This window comes from Crocodylus siamensis, chromosome 5 (assembly GCF_052110815.1).
Source record: "Crocodylus siamensis isolate JL-2025a chromosome 5, ASM5211081v1, whole genome shotgun sequence".
Classification (NCBI taxonomy): Eukaryota; Metazoa; Chordata; order Crocodylia; family Crocodylidae; genus Crocodylus; species Crocodylus siamensis.
Window position 1 is genome coordinate 193,223,383 of NC_143399.1, and position 18,301 is coordinate 193,241,683.

Here is an 18,301-nt window from a genome sequence, read left to right on the forward strand (position 1 = left end):
TTGGTGGCACATGGGGGTAAAAGAAAGCAGCAGAGCACAGGGCTGGCTGGTAGATGTGTCATATGGACTCAGTGATCTGAGGAGGGTATGCCGGGGCCACAGGAAGGTGCCATGGAGAGATGGCAAGGGCCTTCCTGTGTGGTTGCGTCTCCAGTTATAAAAGCTGCCACTGGTTCCCAGTGCCCTGTGTCCCGTGTAACGGTACGTGCCACAGAGGCAAAGGCAGAAGCAGGGACCCCTGCTAAAGGGCCAGGAGGGGTGTTACAAACTGCTCCCCTTCCCCTGCCCTCAGACCCTGGTGCCTCAGCTCAGAGACTCCTGTGTCCCTGCCGCCACCCACGGGTGGCCATTTCTGACACGTCGTCCCATGGAAATAGTTCTGCTCGTTGCCACGCTTGTCCCAGGGGACTGGCATTTCCCCAGCCAGGAGTCCCTGGTGCTTCAGGGTGCACACAGCAGTGGCCCCAGCTGTGCCCAGCTGACAGCCTCTGCTTGCCTGCAGGGGCACAGCCATGAGGGCAGGGTGCAGTGGGCCAGGGAGGGCATGGAGGGGAAGGTCAGGGCTCCAGCCCTAGCCCTGGCTTGGGCTCTCTGCCCCACCTCAGTCCCCAAAGCAGTGTCTGGTGGTAGAAGCAGCTTATCCCTCTCGTAGAAACTGGGGGACAGCGGGAGAGGCAACCATGGGCGGGCACAGGCTTGAGGCGAGGCAAGGTGAGGTGGCGGAGAGGCGGATGCTGCGCAGAGCCTGGCTTCGGCACGGAGGGCAGCAGGCTGGAGTCTGCAGCGCCATGCGTACCTGACCCCATGGCAGTGCCAGCTTGTTGAACACAGCTGGCTCCCTGTGCTTTTATACAGGGAACTGGCTATTTCACAGGAGACAGCGTATAACACGATTTCATTGAAATCTGTGAAATTGTGTATTTGGTAGGTCCCTAATCATGTCAACTGCCCCATGAGATGACTTCTTCAGCATGAGGTAGAAGAAAGTTCAAGAGGAGTTGGGTGAGGCATTTGGCAAAGTAGGCTATTCCCAATGAAACCTCATGCATCTTTGAACAAAGTTAGCCTTTCAGGTGCCAACCTGCCCTGCCTTCTGCCTGACTTCAGACTAACAAGGCTAACAGCCTCTCAATATACATACAATTCACAACTTATTAATAAAATATCTTGTATATAATCAATGATGTAATGGAAATCCTTAGTTAAGAACATTATTATACTCTGTATAGAATCAGTGTACCAGTTTCCACAATTTTTTAAAGAACTTGTGGAACTAAAGCAAAACTTATGAAAATGTGATGGCTAACATAGTTCCTGAAACTTTGTGGGCTTTTGCAGTTCCCATGGTCCAGAGATAATCAATTCTTTGGAGCTTTCACATTGCAGAAACCAGCAGCGTTTTAATTTCATCTGACTAGGCAAATGAGAAAATAAGAAAAGTTTACTGATATGAGGTCATTTACAACCACAGTCTGCATATAAAATGACAATAAATCTGGATAAGTAATTGAGTACTAGTTATTGCACATGCCAATAATCAAAGAGCCACAAACAAAGTTTATGGGTAAATTATTCAAGTATGAAAATAAATAAGGTGCCAGGTTGAAAATATGGAGCTAAAGGGGTTCCTTTTAAGAAATTAGAGGTTTCTTCTGTATGTTTAAATACTGCTGCTGTAACAGTCTGAGATATGAATGCCTTGAGAACATTTTTATTAATTTACAGGCCTTAATGTTACATCAGGGTTCTCAAGTCAGCACTTAGATGCTCAAATGCCTGCTTGAGATGTCTAAATGTTCATTTGAACATTCAGATACAAAGAGAAGCCCCCTAATTTAAGTGCCTAGCTTTGTAAATTGGGCATTGGGGCTAACAACACACAGGGCTACAGATTATGAAACATTCCAAAATCTGTGTAGAGGGTGATTTCCATTCTTGAAGCTAACATTTTCCTTTCCTAATAGCTTGAGGCATCAGGAAGGACTATTAAGCATGAATACACATTGCTCTCTACGGCTGCACATTTGAGAAACCTCCTTGCAAGGATCCCCGATATCCCACTGAAAAACTTCCATGGATCTCAGGGATACAGGTTTTAGCTGTTTGATTTACAGGCAAAAAAATTGCAGAACCGTTGGCTGAGGTGATATCTTTTATTAGACCAACTAAATAGTTGCAAAAAACATTCTTTATTTTTCTTTGATTTCCATAGATCTCTGCATCCAAGTTTGGAGGTGAAGAAGGAAGGGACGCGTGGAAGGAACATATCACCGCCTATAGGAGGAATTCTTCTGAAAACAGGGATCAGACTTGACTTACAAGGGACCATGGAAGAGGCGCAAGGGAACAGGCCCTGGCAGAGGCATAACTAGCAATGTGGGTGTCTTAAAATAGGGAGGAGATGGGGTCAGAGGGCTGTGAGATGCTGCTGGCAACCTCTTCAAAAACAGTATCCCAAGCTAGTGCTCCACTTACCTCAGCCTAGCTACATGCTGGGACTCTTGGCCAGTGGCATTTGGAAATGCATGTACATTTTGGGGGAAGATGATAAGGAGTGGAAATTTGTGGTTTCTTCTCCACAACATGGTCACGAGTATTTGAAGGTAACCCAAGGGGTGTTCTTTCCCAGAGCTTTCTCTAGATGTTAATCCCAGAAGGGAACCATGCAAATTCAGTGATTTAATTGGCAGTGTTTCAAATAATTTTTTCCCTCCAGAGTGGCCAGTTCCTATACTAATTACAAGAGGAGCTCTACAGGTGCTCCTTTCTGCTTGTGAAAGCATAACATTAGGCAGGCTCTTCTATACGAAAACTTTTTAAAATGTAAGAGAAACAGGATATCTAGCTTAGTAGATGAGGGAAATACAGTAGACTTAATATACAATGACCTTAGACAGGCTTCTGACACATTCTCATGTGGCATTCTCTAAGAAAGCTGGAAATATGTGGGCTTGTTAGTGCAACGGGGGTGGGGTGACTATGGCAGCTGCCCTGGGTGCCGACTTGGGGTGGGCATGATCATGCTGGCCGTTACTGCTCCCGGCTGCATTGTTATGTCTCTGTTTGGGCTAAACAGAATTGCCATTAGGTGAATACAGAATTGATTAAACAACCACAAGCAAAGAGGAGCCATAAATAGATCAATGCCAGAATGGCAGGAGGTCTCATATGGGTTTCCATAGGGGCCTGTTCTGGGTCCAGAGCTGTTTAAACTTTTTTTTATTATTATTTGTTTGCAGGAATGAAGAGGGCTTATCAATCAGGTCCGCAGATGACGCAAAACTGGAAGGAGCTGTAAACATCATGGAAGATAGGATTCGAATTCAAAGGGCTCCTGATAAATGAGAGACCTGGACTATCAATGACAAATGAAAATTTAGCAAAAATAAATGGAAGGGGCTACACCTAGGAAAAAAAACCCAAATGCACACATATAGAAGGTGGGTAACTACCAAGAAGGATCTGGCAGTTTTGCTGGATCACAACCTCAAAATGATCCGCTACTGTGATGCTGTTGCGAAAGAAGCAAACATAATTTGGGGATGCATTTATAGAAGTATTGCATGCTAAACACCAAAGGAAATGGTAACAGTACCATTCTTCTTGGTGCTGGTTATGTGTGAGCTGCAGTGCTGTGTCCAGTTCTGGAGGCTGCATTTTAAGAAGGATGTAGGGAAGCAGGAGAGGATCCAAAAGCGAGTGACAAAGATAATAGCTGGAAAAAGATAAGAGAGTTAGATCTATCTTTTGCCCAGAGAAAGGAGTTTGTGGAGGGAAGTAGAGAGGACAAGAGAGCAGTTTCAAACGTTTGAAAGGCTGCCATGAAAAAGGTTAAGAAGTCCAATTCTCCTTTGCTGAGGAGTGCAGGAGAGGAGACAAAGGGTTCACCCTGCAACAAAGGAGACTAAAATAAACTCTCAGGAGAAACCTCCCAACTGTAAGAACAGTAGGACAATGGAACAAGGTAGGCAGGGAAGTTATGGATTCTCTTTTATTGGAGGTTTTCAAGAAGAGGCTGGGCGGGCATCTGTCTGGAATGGGCTAGGAACAGCACGTCCCATATCTGTGCTGGAGGTTGGACTAGATGGTCCTTAAAGCTCTTTCCAAGCCTATGATGCTCTTTCCTTCAAAACCCTGCAATGACTTCTTCAGCAGACTTCTAACCTTTGGAACATGCACATTAAGAAAAGGTTTTTCACTAGTGTTCAGTTCAATCCGAATGAAGGACCATTTTTCAGCAGGTTGCTTCCCGGGTGAAGCAGTCCATGCAAATGACTCCAAAAGGTTCCAGTGCCATGCTACATGAGCTTAATCTACCTCTAGGCATTACTCTACTGTCAGTTATACCACTGTTGATCAAGTATACATCCAATGAAGAAGTGAGATGAGAAGCAGGACAGGCAGCCCCTCAACCTCAAGCATCTCTCCAGCAACAGACTGCCTGACTCCTATTCTCACCGAGCCAGGCCTTGTTACAGACCCAGATGCAGCTGGGCCCCCTCATCAACAAAGACCACATCACCAGTGGACCAAACAACATGGATTGCAACATATGGGGCTAATTACTTGCCTCTCTACCAACACCATATAGGTCATCCCTTTCTTACAGTTGGTCTACATTGGGCAGTCAGGGCAATCTCTGTCTGAAAGACTGAATGGACACCAATTTGAAATTGATTCCAAAAAGACAGACACGTCTGCGGCAGAACACTTTAATCTCCCTGGACATTTCACTGCTGACCTCAGAGCAGCTTTTGTTAAACAACAAAACTTTACTGAAAAACTTGAGCATGGAACTGGGAAATGAGCAATCATCCACAGACTGGATTGTGTTAAGTACGGTTTCTGCAGAGACTCTGGATTCTTGTCCCATTACCTGGACTAGCTTCTATAACCCTCGTGTGCCTCAATGTGTTAACTACTTTGTTTATTCCTTTTAATCTCTTCAGCTATCTTAGCCTGTCTCAGCAGTGCTCCCTCCTCCTATCCTTTCCTCCCCTGCTTTCTACCCTTCTTATTTAAATGACTTTATTCCTTTCTCTTTAGCACCCATGTTCTCTTCAAGTCCGTTCATAGCACATGACAAAGCAGGCCATCACTTACAGAAACTTGTGAACAAGTTAGTGTCAGAAAGGGCAAAAAACATGGTGAGTACAAAAGCCCTAAGGTGGTGTCCTGCCTGCTTTCTGCCTGATCTCTCCAAAGCAATAGAAATTTGCCAGTCCTTTCAGTAATTGCTTAAAACTTGTTTCATTATTTAAGCACAAGACACCAAGAGACAATGGGTGAGCTATTTCTACTGTAACACACTGGTGCTATTATAAATGATGAAAGTAAAACTTCTGTGCTTATTAACATCCCCAGACAGTGCTAACCACTCATCACTCAAAATTTTCAGGTTTTCCTAATCAAAGAAAATAAGCTTCATGCAAGCCCCCCAGAAAGTATCCCATACTACAAAATTTCACTCTTTCTCTTACTTCAGTATCATTTAAAAATGATCAGTTAGCACTTATTTCCTTTTTAATTTGGGGAAAAAGATAGCCCTGGTCTAAAACTTAGTGGTAACCTGGGGTGAATTTTTATAGTTGATTTATGTCTAAACTGCTGAAGAAACGGGTTTATAATGAAAGTGATAGCTCAACCTTAACTGCAGCACTGGGAACAGTGACACCATAATTAATGTATTATTTCGGTTGTGGGAGACACTGACAGTTGCTTTTTGTTCTTGGGAAGAAATTTATAGCATGACTGAGAAAGGAGTCATGGAAAAAAATTACACAAAGGGGGAACAGAAATCCTTGTAGCAAAGACATGTCCTTATAATCTCCCACCCAAAGCCTATAAAACTCTGGCACTGACAGTGTTTTCTCAGTGGTGTTATTTATACCTTTCCTTTCTACTAGATGGCAGTGTGACATGCTTAGAAAATATATCCGGTGGCCGTGAAGGGCCTTTTTTGGTTTATTTGTTTTAAAGTGATCAGTTGAATTGAGCAGTGTATCAGCATCATCAAAGTTGGTGGGGTGGAGGGAAGACTAATAAAATGTGTCAATAAATAAAATAATAAATAAAATCAAGTCAATTTACTCACCGGTTCAATGTTAAATGCAAAAAGTGCATACTCCCGGTCAGGTGACACTTCATACCGAATAGCTTTTAAGGAAACCTAGAAAACAAACAGATATTAAAATAGACACGTAATTTTACAGGTTTACAACAACCCATGTCTGGACTTAATTTCAGGGCAGGTACAGGGAGAAAAGTGCTTTTGATTATCCCTTGCAAACCCCCAAAAGGTGCAGGTGGAGCTAGGAATCTGCACCACTCTGTGTCACTTTCTCACACATTTGTGTCCTTTGGTTATTCCCTTCCCTCACGTTTGTGTCCATCTCCAGTACCACCTACACAAAGCCACACCAAAAAAGTTGTTGGAGGAGGAGCAGGGTGAATGTGCACTAAAACAAGGGGATGAAACCAAAGATAATGCCATACTGAGGAGGTCGCATCCACTTTTACAATATTGAGCCAATGTTTGCTCCTTCTTAGGCTGTGGACTCCTTAAGCAGGAACCAGGGGATGGCACACCACATGGTGACATATGAAAATTACATTGTGACTTGGTCAATGAAGCTGCCCAAGGAATTAAGCTCCCCATCCCCTTACCATAATTAGGCAGGCAACCTGTACTTTGGACCTGACAGGGCAGAACTGCATAGTTCAGAACTGTTAAGGTGCTAACCTAGAGTGCAGACCTGTACCAGATGGGCAGGAATGTGTTTGGAGGAGGAAGAGAAAAGGGGAAACCTGGTACCACTCAGTTCCTCCCAAACTGGACAGCATCAGAATTGCTGGTCCATCCAAGTAGCAGAATCACTGGATCACAGGTCATCAGCAAACTGTTACAACTGCTTACCCCCTACTCTAAGGGAGCGGTGCCTTAAAAGGTGTCCTGGTCTCAAATCTCTTCAGGGGCTGCTTCCAGAGCTTTTTGCAGACCTCCCCTTTTGCTCAGCCCTGTGCAGACAGTTAAATTCTAGCTCTAGATCTATTAGACTTAATAGAGAGCAGATCCTGAAATGCACAATGCTCGTCCAGTTTTCTCTTTCCTGCGCTACCTCTAACTTTTATAGTGCTGATGGCTCTTCCCCTCTTTGCTGCATTTTAATACATATTGCCAGCTCACAGCATGCCAAAGGCAAAAAGAGGTCACTTGTGTATACCTTTCTTTTGCTTGCTTTTAAACCTGACTCTATCTGACAAATTGGACGGCATTCTTTGAAAGATTACTTAGTGGCATAACAGAAGGGGACCTTGGGCTTGGGGAACGTGTATAGTATTGCAGAAGCAGGACACCTCTGCAAGGTCAGAGGGAGTACTTGAGATGCCCGAGCACATAAGGAATCAGATGGGACATCCAAAGGCAAAGGCAGGCAGGGAGCAGAGAAAGCAGTTTAGGATGGAGGGGTGCCAGGAAGAGTGTGCCTGCCAGCACTATCAGCATGAAGACAGATTTTGTTTGCAGATATAGCAATAATACAGAGGAAGGAAGACAGGCCAAGTTGCAACACAAAGCCAGGATGCAAGGAGAGAAAGGCAGCATGTCAAAGCAGGGCACAGCAGTGGCTCTCTGATGCAGAGGTGCGGTTTGCCACATGGAGCTTCTTGCTCCATCCTCTGCAGAATGCATATATGCTTTGGGGGCAACCAGACAGCTGCAGAGATGGAAAGAAGTGGGCTACCTGAAAGGTAAAAAAAACAAGAGGCAGTGGACTAAAGAATAGACAGTGAAAGTCTATTCAAAGCCATAGCAAATTTTAAAAAGCTTGAGTTCAGTGAAGAGCTGCTAGTTGTTAAACAAGTCTGGGCAGCTCCTTTAGACAGAGTGCAGTTCTCTGTGGGATGAACAGCACAGAACAGCTATAAACACCGTCATCACATGCAGCTGGAAAAAGAGTTCAACATATGCCTCCAGCTCCAGCTAGTCTACGTCCAACACATGGCACTGCCAAGCAGACAATGAGTAAAAGAAAGAGCCACAAACTTGGGATGATGATATTCTTACATCATATGGGAGGAGGCATGAGACCTGAGACAGTTCTGCACTGACCCAAATAGCACAACTCATTGGTACTGGAGGAAACTCAATTCAACTCTCCTGGCAAAGATAGTTACACTTGAACTCAAGACCTTGTAGGCTGGCAGGAAATGAAAAGAAGAGAAGACAGGGAGATCATGCTCAGGGGCAACCAGCATGGGTTCATCAAAGGTAGGTCCTGCCTAACCAACCTGGTTGCCTTTTATGACTAAGTAACTAAATCCTTGGATAATGGTGTCGCCGTGGACGTAGTCTTTCTAGACTTTAAGAAGGCCTTTGACACTGTCTCTCACCCCACCCTCATCAATAAATTAAGCGACTGTGGCATTGATGCCTACACAGTTGGATGGGTAAAAAACTGGCTGATGGGGCACACCCAGAGAGTAGTGGTGGATGCGTCATACTCAGCCTGGCGAGATGTGAGCACTGGGGTCCCCCAGGGCTTAGTCCTCGGGCCTGCACTGTTTAACATCTTCATGAGCGACTTGGACAGGGTTGAAAGCACGCTGTCCAAATTTGCTGATGACACTAAGATGTGGGGCGAGGTGGGCACACTTGAAGGGAGAGAGAGGCTGTAACTAGAATTAGACAGACTACAAAAGTGAGCAGACAAGAATAAGATGGGGTTCAACATAGACAAATGCAGGGTGCTGCACCTGGGGAGAAGGACTCCACAGCATACATGCAGGCTGGGGAGTTCCCCTCTTGAAAGCACAGAGGCGGAAAGGGATCTTGGAGTCATTACTGACTCCAACATGAACATGAGCTGCCAATGCCAGACTGCAGCCAGCAAGGCCAGCCATACGCTGTCATGCATCCACAGATGCACCTCAAGCCGGTCCAGAGAGGTGATCCTCCCCCTCTGTGCGACACTGGTCAGGCCGCAGTTGGAGTACTGTGTCCAGTTCTGGGCGCTGGATTTTAAAAGGGATGTGGCCAGCCTGGAGAGAGTTCAGAGGAGGGCCACCTGTTTGGTGGGAGGGCAGCAGGACAGGTCCTACGAGGAGACAGAGGGACCTGAACCTATTCAGCCTTGGCAAGAGGAGGCTGAGGGGGGACCTGGTGACTGCTACAAACTTGTCAAGGACATCATCAGCAAATAGGAAGATCCCTATTTTCTCCAGCACCACCTGGGGTGATGAGGAACAATAGTAATAAGCTGATGGAGAATAGGTTTAGGTTAGAGATCAGCAGGCAATATTTTACAGTTAGGGTGGCCAGAGTCTGGAACCAACTTTCTAGAGAACTGGTCCTTGCCCCTACCTCGGGTAAGTTCAAAAAGTGATTAGATGATCACCTGTCTGGGGTCTTGTGAACCCAGCATTCATTCCTGCCTGTGGCAGGGAGTAAGGCTAGATGATCTGTTCAGGTCCCTCCTGACCCTAGCTACTATGCTGCTACTATGAAACTATGAGAACATGGGGGACTTGTGATTTTTTTTCTATGGTAAAAACATGATATCTGATCTATGATACAGTTCCTCTTTAAAAAACTCCCAAAAGACATGGATGGCAATGGCCTTTTTTCACAAGCAGAAAAATGCAAACCTGGACTAGACTCCACTTCCAAATGCTCAAGACATACACCAAGGTACTAGCAGCATGTGCTTAAAAGCATATGCTGTTGATTTATCATCTCCCTTCTTTAGCTCTGGGCCAGAACTCTCTGTGGTTCAACTGAATTGGTGGATTTTCTCTGTAAAATTGTCAGTGAATAAGTGACTGATGTAATTAGATGTGCAGCACCTGTCTGTGGACAAAGTACTTATAAGAAGGGCCTTACAGTGATGGTGAAACAGTAGTTTTGGAGATATGGCAAGGTGTGAAGGTTAAATTAAAACACGTGGCCTTTCAGGCTGGATCCAGTGCAATGATAAAATGCTCAGGTATCAGCCCCTCAGCAGTGTATGAACAATATGAGATTGCTGTAGAGCAAAGGCAATTTGGAATGCATTTTTATTGTGTTCTTGAAGCAAAGATGTGTTTCTATTCCCTTTTCCCCCCAAAGACTGAGTTAATGCTGTAATTTCCAGACCTGTTCGCTACACCTTTTCTGTAATTGTGTTGAGCATGCTTCGGCTTTGCACTGTATTTGCAAACAGATGTACTGCCTGGATTTCGGAAAGAGAACCATTTTTAATTGAGCCAAAACCTAGAGGAAGAGAAATGCAATGTTACCCTGCACTGTTCCACTAGGTCAAGACTGGCAGAAAGGCAGCTTAATTGCCTGTGAGGGATTCCCCAACGAAAGAGGTTGGCTAAATGGCTTCCATGAAGGCTGCTTCCAGTAAGTGGAACAGAAAGCAAAATGGGACGATATTAGCTCGGGTGGCTGGGAGGGAAGGTTGGAAGAGATTCATATGGCAAGAAAAAAAATCAAACCCTCCTATATCAGAGCACCAGTGTTAAATAATGAACATGGTACCATTGAGGCTGTAGATCTTCTCCTCTGACTGAGCAGAATGGGGTACAACAGAAATGGGAAATCCTAGAAGTATGAAGACATCCATAGAGGGATAGAAAACAAAACCCTCAGCTTTAAGCATAGCCCTGCTGCTCCATCCCTACCTGCCCTCAAAATCTCTGCTAAAGGGGCTAAGTGGTACAAGAACCTGTAGGAGTCAGCTCTAATAGGCTTAATTGTTCAGTCCCACAGACATATCTTGAAGTTTGCTGAAGCATCAGTGGAGGACACACATTGTCATTGGTGGACAAGTTTCCTTGGGTGAATTTCAGCTGGTCTAATCAAAGATATCAATCTTTTATTAAACCAACTTAAATAATTGGAAAACAGTTTTAGTAAGCTTTTGGGTTTAAAAACCCTTTGTCAGGCTGAGGAATGTCATTAACATTCAACCCTGTTCCCTCCAGCTTTTGGGGGCTGATGCACATTTTCTGTTCCCTAAACTCCAATTTATTGCAATATTTATCTTTGCTTCTACTTTGTCCCCTCCACAGAAAAAAAATAATGTTTAGTTCATAAAATCAATAAAATGTTTGGTTCAAATGCATGACCAATGATCTTAGAAAAGCAACAGGGTTCATAATTCATTGCCCCTGCAAATGCAAAACTACACTTTATCAGGCAACTGGCATTTACTAACTTACCTATTCTTTTTCCTGAGGAATGTTGATAAGCTCTTAGTATTTAAAGTAGTAACCTCTGACTTCCTTTGGGGTTCATTTGGTACATGAATTAACATTACAAAACACCTGCATTATCTTCTACATAGACACTATTCTGCCTTAAATGCAAACAGATTCCTCAATTTACTTCAATAACTGTTTTTTAGTGCCTTATTCCAATAATGCTTTTTTCCGGTAACCCCATATAACATGATGCCCCGCTATTCAGAAACTTTCCTGTTAAACAACATTTACTTTCATCATCTGAATACAAGTTGAAATCAGCATTTCTCAAAGCATTGGGAAAACAGTTGTTTGAGAGGAGGAGAGTTGAGAAAAATCCCGGCAATCTGTGGCAAATTATAAACACATTATTGTGATGTTCTGAAAAGTAAATGTGTAAAATTGCTCTTTATCTTTCAATTATATATTATATGCAAGACTTGCTTCAAATACTTGTAGAGTGTTTTTAGTACAATGAAGGAAACTGAGCTCCTACCTTAATAGAGAAAGCATGGTTTCAGTTTCACATTATCCTTGCTTAGCCCACGGTATTACAAGTTTATTGCTTCTGCTTGACAGTACAAGAAGTTGAAAGCTAAAAGTCATTTTCTGCTTTATTGACCCAAAGGCACAAAAACGCTGAAATTATCTTGTTCATTAAAGAAAATACTTACAATTTTTTTGTTTTCTATTAATACCGTTGAATTGTTTGTTTCAACATTCCGCAGAATTACGGTGCCGTTCCGATTTCTATAAATGAATTCTTTATCTGAAGGGAAAAAAAGAGAAGTCAGCCAGATTTTCACCAATGGAGTTATGCAGACTTAACTACAGATTTGTGCCAAACAGAGCTGATGAGAAATGTCCTGTTGTTATGACACCTCAGTTCTGATCTCCTCCGTCCTGTTCTGTCCATCGCCAAAGTATCTGTGCACCTTCTGCTAGTGTTTTAAGTAACATGAATAACATCTGTAATAGGTTTCTTCTCCCACCCCATCCTCTCCCCATGGAAACTGTTTTCAAAGGAGTATTTATTTTAGCGCACACGTGTGTACACACACTGGCCACTGCCCTCCCATATTTTTATTGTAGAGGGGGCACAGGCAAAGAAATGCCTTAAAGCAGAAAACAGCAAGGTTTGAGATGTTTAGTTCTCTGTGGGAGCTTGCTCCACATTGGGTTTGGTTTCCAAGTCAGTTAGTATGCATCCACAAATGAGCATTTGTTACCACAATAGAGTGTCGGGGCAATTATTACCGACTCTGACCTTCTTCCTTCCTGCGAACTAGTATCTGAAGCAGAAACATGGTAGGAATTGACTATTGCTTCATGGCACCACACACCTAATTTATAGCTACTTGTATTAATCATGTCAACAGTGGCACTTTCTGGGAATCCCAGTCAAGGAACAGGGCCCATCATGGTGTGGTTGCTGCTGTGACAAAGAAGTCATTTCTGGGTGTGGGGACTCTCAAGTTTAATTTGACAAAAAGAATACAGCAAGTGGCTGCAATACAAACTGAATGAGGATGGCCCAGGTAAAGTTATTAGAATAATATAACAACACTGAAACAATAAAATGAACTGTTCTTCTCAGATCTGGCTAATGGAGAGTCAGGTGCAGCCGGTCCTCAGCTGCTAAACCAGCAGGAAAAAACCAAGCTACAGCACAAAAGGCTGTTTGAAGGTTGCTTTTATCTCTCCGTGTCAGGAACAAACTTGTGTCCCAGTACAGCACGCTGCAGCAGGGGTGGCTGCCTCTCAAGTAAATTGAAGTCCTGATCGCTTCGTTATCAACAGATCCCATGGAAGTTTTCACACAAGAGAAGCAGTGCCGCTCTCTGTGATCTGGCTGAATTAATAACTTGGGTTATTAACTTCAGTAAACCTAAATTTCCCCTCCAGGTTCAGTTAGGGAAGTAGGCCTTCATTTCCTCTCTCAAGCTGCTGTCTTATTTAGTTACTACAGCCATAACCCACAGCAACTGTGCTAAAGATGAGAGAATTCTTCAATTGCCTAGGAATTATTTGAGGATGACAAGATTGAAAGAAGGGACAAAATCAAATGTAAATCCCTTGGGACTTTGTGACTCCTCATACCCTGACCTATGTTTAAGCTGGTCTCAAACCAAACAGGGCTTGTCACCAGTCCTGGTTTGGATGCAGTGGTATTTAAGACATTTCAGCTCAACATCAGCAGGCAACATTCCCCATCCCCCAAGGTTTCACAGATAGGGATCACCAGACCTCAAAATGGTCAAATCCAAACCTGAATTTTAGTCTTATTCTGGCCTCAAATCCCAGTCCCAACCTAATGTACATCCTAAACCATCCCGAACATAGGTCTTTTTCGGGCACATATTGCACATGTCCAGTAGCATGTCTAAGGCAGGGTGACAGAGGTAGCAGCTCTAGGCACTGATTTAGGGGAGAGCAGCGGGGGAAGAAGGGGGTTGGAAAAATATCAGCTGCTGCCACTGCCATCTGCCAGCACCATTGACACAAGCATCCAGGAGATACATGGGGCATGTATGGAGCTATCCTCTTGTGCCTCTGCTTAAATCTATGGCACAATTAACTAAAGAATTAGAAAGTACATGCAGAGGAAAGGGGTAGCATCAATGCTCATATGTACTCTGGAGGGACTGCTCAAGACCTGCAGGGTTACCTATATAAGCCAGAGTTGTAGCAGCTTCAAGTCTCCAAAATACTTTTACTTTGAGGACATCCTCCCTATTAACATCTTGAACTCTAAGGACCGAGCTCAACCTCAGCTCAAGACAAAATATTCCAGACTCATGATCAGCAAAACCAGTCTATGAAACTACAATATAAATGTATAAACCTAATTCTTCTCATTAGATTTTAGATCCATAGATCTAAAAGCACTTTACAAATGAGACAGGTGTTATAATCCCCACTTTCACAAATAAAAGCATTGAGGCATAAGACAGGAAATGATTAACTCAATATTACCCACCAAAGCAATGGCAGAGATAGGAACTGAACCAAGGTGTTCCAAGTCCAAGTCTGGCACTCCTTCCACAAGACAATACTACCATGTTACATCAAGGATACATGGTACTTTACCTGAGCACAAGCAAAACTCTTGAGCATCTTTATGTATCTGTGTGCAACATAACCCTACTGCTGATGCGCAATCAATAAAACACAATGAAATTCATTTGCTGTAATTTAAGAAAAGTGACTCATTCCTTATTTGCAGGAAATAAAGAAGGAAAGTTTCTTCATTAGGTGCCTGCAGAACAAACACACTCTTTCCATGTTCACCCCCAACACCAGAAGACAAATAAAGAAAGGATGAGACATCTGCCCTATAAAGTGGCATGCTTTGCTTTATACTGGTTTATATACTAAGCTTGGTTCTCCTACTTGCATAAACCTCCCCAGCATGGCTTTGAAGTGCAATTTTCTTCTGGGGAAAAAATTATGCAAACTTTCTGTTCCTGATAGACATGACCCACTATGGAAAAGCTAAGTAATGGGCACTTGCTGTTCTGTGGTTCTACCTCAATCAGCAAAATCCTTTCCATTTATTTAATTGAAAACTGAGTCTACCCCGTAGATACCACATTATCACAAAAAAAGATTGTGCAAAGGTCTGCTTTCTATGAAGACAGCAGATATAACTGGTAATAAATGACAAATTAACTGTAAGACCCTTCTCAAATTTCTACTAATTAAGTATTTATTAACAATCAATCGTTCATAAATGCTACTGCATTAAACAGAGTGCTATGTAAGCACCTTGGAAGACATTTGAATTATATATTGAATTCAGTAGAAAAGCCTTGCTTGAAATATTGTTGGCTATAACACTCAAAAATATGTGCGTGTATAGTTCAAGACATTTTCAAATTACAGTAATCTGCATATAAAGCTTGATGTCAAATGGAAACTCAGGCCTGTAGGTCTATTAATAATTAGAACATGGGCTGATTACATTTCTATTGCTGCCCTTAACCATGTTCCTGCTAAAGTCTTACTATTCCCTATTCTTCTAATTGTCCTTCCCCTAAAAAGACTAACCATTTTAGAAAAGTGTTTTCTTCAAGATGACCAAAACTATGGCTGAAAGTTGGTGATGAAAGACGTTTTTCCTTACAGAAATTGTATAGAATTGTAGGGTGGGAAAGGACCATAAGAGTCGTCTGATCCAACCCCTACTGTGTTTGCACGAATTTCTGGAACTAATACAACACATTTTTTATTTTAAAAAAGGAAAGAAAACCAGCATTGATTTGTGAGGACTGTGCATCTTGCTATTATATTCAATATATGTCATCAATACAGAGTCTGGATTAATGAACAGAAAATTGGTCTGCTTAGAAAAAAAAGAACAAATTGATCTGCATTGTATTCCAAGCAAAACAGAGCAAGGTTTAGCTAGTCTTCAAGACGTATTATCGTAGTCATCAAAAGAATCAATGAATAATATTCCTGGGCTTCTGTTTTGAAACGTGTGATTTGTTCCGGTGAAGGAGCATTCATTTAAATGGGACGTACCTCAATCAAAGACAAAAGCAAGGCAGCAATCTTTGTCTGTAATGAATTCTGTCCAGTGAGCTGATGAGAGTTTGCAGGGTGATTTATAGCTGTCACCACAGCTGATAAAGGTCATCGCTGAATCTCATTTTTTATACCTTCCTTTCGGTGGGGCCGGTGTGCAGTGTAAATGTTGCTGAAAATTGTAACTTTCAGGCATAAAGCCATTTATTCCATTATATGATCATTTTCTTAAACAGCTGAATTCACCTGGGTTATTCCTCCCCCACTTTCAACTTCCAGGAAATTGACTGATTTGCAAATAATTTTAAAAAAATCATTTTTCTCTTATTAATGATTATGAAAACACTAATCTACAGAAACAACCTTCCAGGTGTGATCGTTCACAGTTCAAGAGTGGAGTGCTGAGAACATGGGCCCAGGCTGAAAATCACAAGCAGAAGAGGCAATGGTAGGGAACCTGAATCTGTAGCAATGGGTGCGTGAAGGAATGGGATTTAGGTTGCAAAGTGAGGGGTCTTATCACATTATGATATGATGAACACCCTGGTTGAACTCTCAACTCCTCACATAAAGCTTTCCCCTTCCAATGCCCTTCCACTTTTTCTCCACGCTTGTTGAGAATAATGGAAAGGCTTTAAGATCCTCTAATATTTGATAAGGAAGAACTACACATAGTACTTACTATTAGCTGAATACTCTCTTTGTTGGACACAACCATGTGTTGGACCTTAGTGGCCAGATCCTGTTCTACTGAAATCAGTAGCCAAACCCCTATTGACTCTAATGGAACAGGACTGGATCATAGGCAAGGGCTAGTGGTATATTTTCATACTGGCCTATCGCCCAGGTTTTTTGTGTCATTTAGACGCTTTAAAGAAGCATTTAGTGTGATTTTCAAGAGGAAGTATCCTGCTAAACTGTTTTCAGTGACATCTAACCTGCTTAGTTAGCAAAATCCTGCTGAAACCTCAAAGGGATTTCACTCAAATGAACTGATTTTAATCCTGTTTCAAGTCAATTGGACTTTGGCACTGATGTTCTAAAGTTTCTTTTGAAAAAAATCCCTCGTGTCTTTCAAAAGGGAGATCTTCACTTTACTGAAATATAGGAGTTCACAATTAACTTGGCTGCACTCCTTCAGAGCACGACCTCCCTCTATACAACCTCTTCTTCTAAAGAACCCCGACAAAAACTAAACGTACTGGAAGATACAGTTTTACTAACAAAAATGTCCCTTTCCCAGTAGGGCAAACTCCTTCTGAAGAACTAATTTAAATCAAAGGTGCCCAACCTTCTGGTCTAATGGCCATGCCATCCAGTCCCAACAGCTCCTTAGAGATCCAGAAGTTTTGGCAGCAGGGTCATTAACACGGCCATCATTTCCCCACCACAACATTTTCAGACACACGGCTGTTTGACGCAACTCTGTAGGCCAGATCTGGCCTGCGGGCCAGAGGTTGAGTACTACTGGCTTAAACTATACTAAAAGGACCATTTGTCTGGTAGACCTGTATCTCCATTTGGGAAATGCTGATATAACTCTCCTGGCAGACGTTCTATAGTGTAGACAAGACCTAAAAAAGAAAATTGCACCTCTCAACTCTTCAGTCAATGTTACGTCCTTCTTTCAGCTGTCAAGCACCACTATTTTCTGTCTTTTTTGCTACTGGAAGGAACAGTTCTATCAAAGAACACAATGAAAGATACAGAGGAGTTAATAAAGGAAAACATTGCACCAGCACAATTTAATGTCAATTTTACAAGGTAATAGTTTCATAGTTTGTAGGGTCGGAATGGACCTGAGCAGATCATCGTGTCCGACCTCCTGCCATGGCAGGAAAGAGTACTGGGGTCAAACCACCCCAGCAAGGTGTACATCTAGCCTCTCTTAAAGACCCCCAGGGTAGGAGCCAGCACCACTTCTCTTGGAAGTTGGTTCCAGGCCCTAGCCGCCCTGACCGTGAAGTCGCGCCTCCTGATGTCTAGTCTAAACCTACCCTCTGCCAGCTTGTGACCGTTATTCCTGGTCACTCCTGGCAGTGCTCGGGGGAACAGGGACTCCCCCAATGCCTGCTGGTCCCCTCTGACTAGTTTGTAACAGGCCACTAGATCCCCCCTCAGCCTTCTCTTGTGGAGGCTGAACAGGTTCAGGTCCTGTAGCCTCTCCTCGTAGGCCCTGCCCTGCTGCCCCCTGATCATGCGAGTGGCCTCCTCTGGACCCTCTCCATGTTGTCCACATCCCTCTTGAAGTGTGGCGCCCAGAACTGGATGCAGTACTCCAGCTGCGGCCTGACCTGTGCCGCATAGAAGGGGAGGATCACCTCTTTGGACCTGCTCGAGATGCATCTGTGGATGCATGACAAGGTACGGTTGGCCTTCCTGACTGCCTCTCCACACTGCCGGCCCATGTTCATCTTGGCATCAATGATGACTCCAAGATCCTTTCCTGCCTCTGCACTGATGAGAAGGGAGTTCCCCAGCATCACCTTGCACTTGTCAGTGTTGAATCCCATCCTAATCTCATCCGCCCACCCCCGTAACCTGT

At 43.3% G+C, this 18,301-nt stretch overlaps 1 protein-coding gene across 5 annotated transcripts in view; it reads right to left on the reverse strand.

Annotated features, from left to right (window-relative positions):
- DPP6 (dipeptidyl peptidase like 6) overlaps positions 1 to 18,301 on the reverse strand; it is an 842,266-nt gene that overhangs the window by 219,449 nt on the left and 604,516 nt on the right. For all 5 annotated transcript variants that reach the window (XM_090047677.1, XM_090047678.1, XM_090047674.1 and 2 more), the window contains exons 4-5: positions 11,901 to 11,995; positions 6,095 to 6,169 (exon numbers count right to left, since the gene is read on the reverse strand). In XM_090047677.1, the coding sequence (XP_089903803.1) occupies positions 6,095 to 6,169; positions 11,901 to 11,995 (170 nt within the window). The remainder of the gene's footprint in view (positions 1 to 6,094; positions 6,170 to 11,900; positions 11,996 to 18,301) is intronic.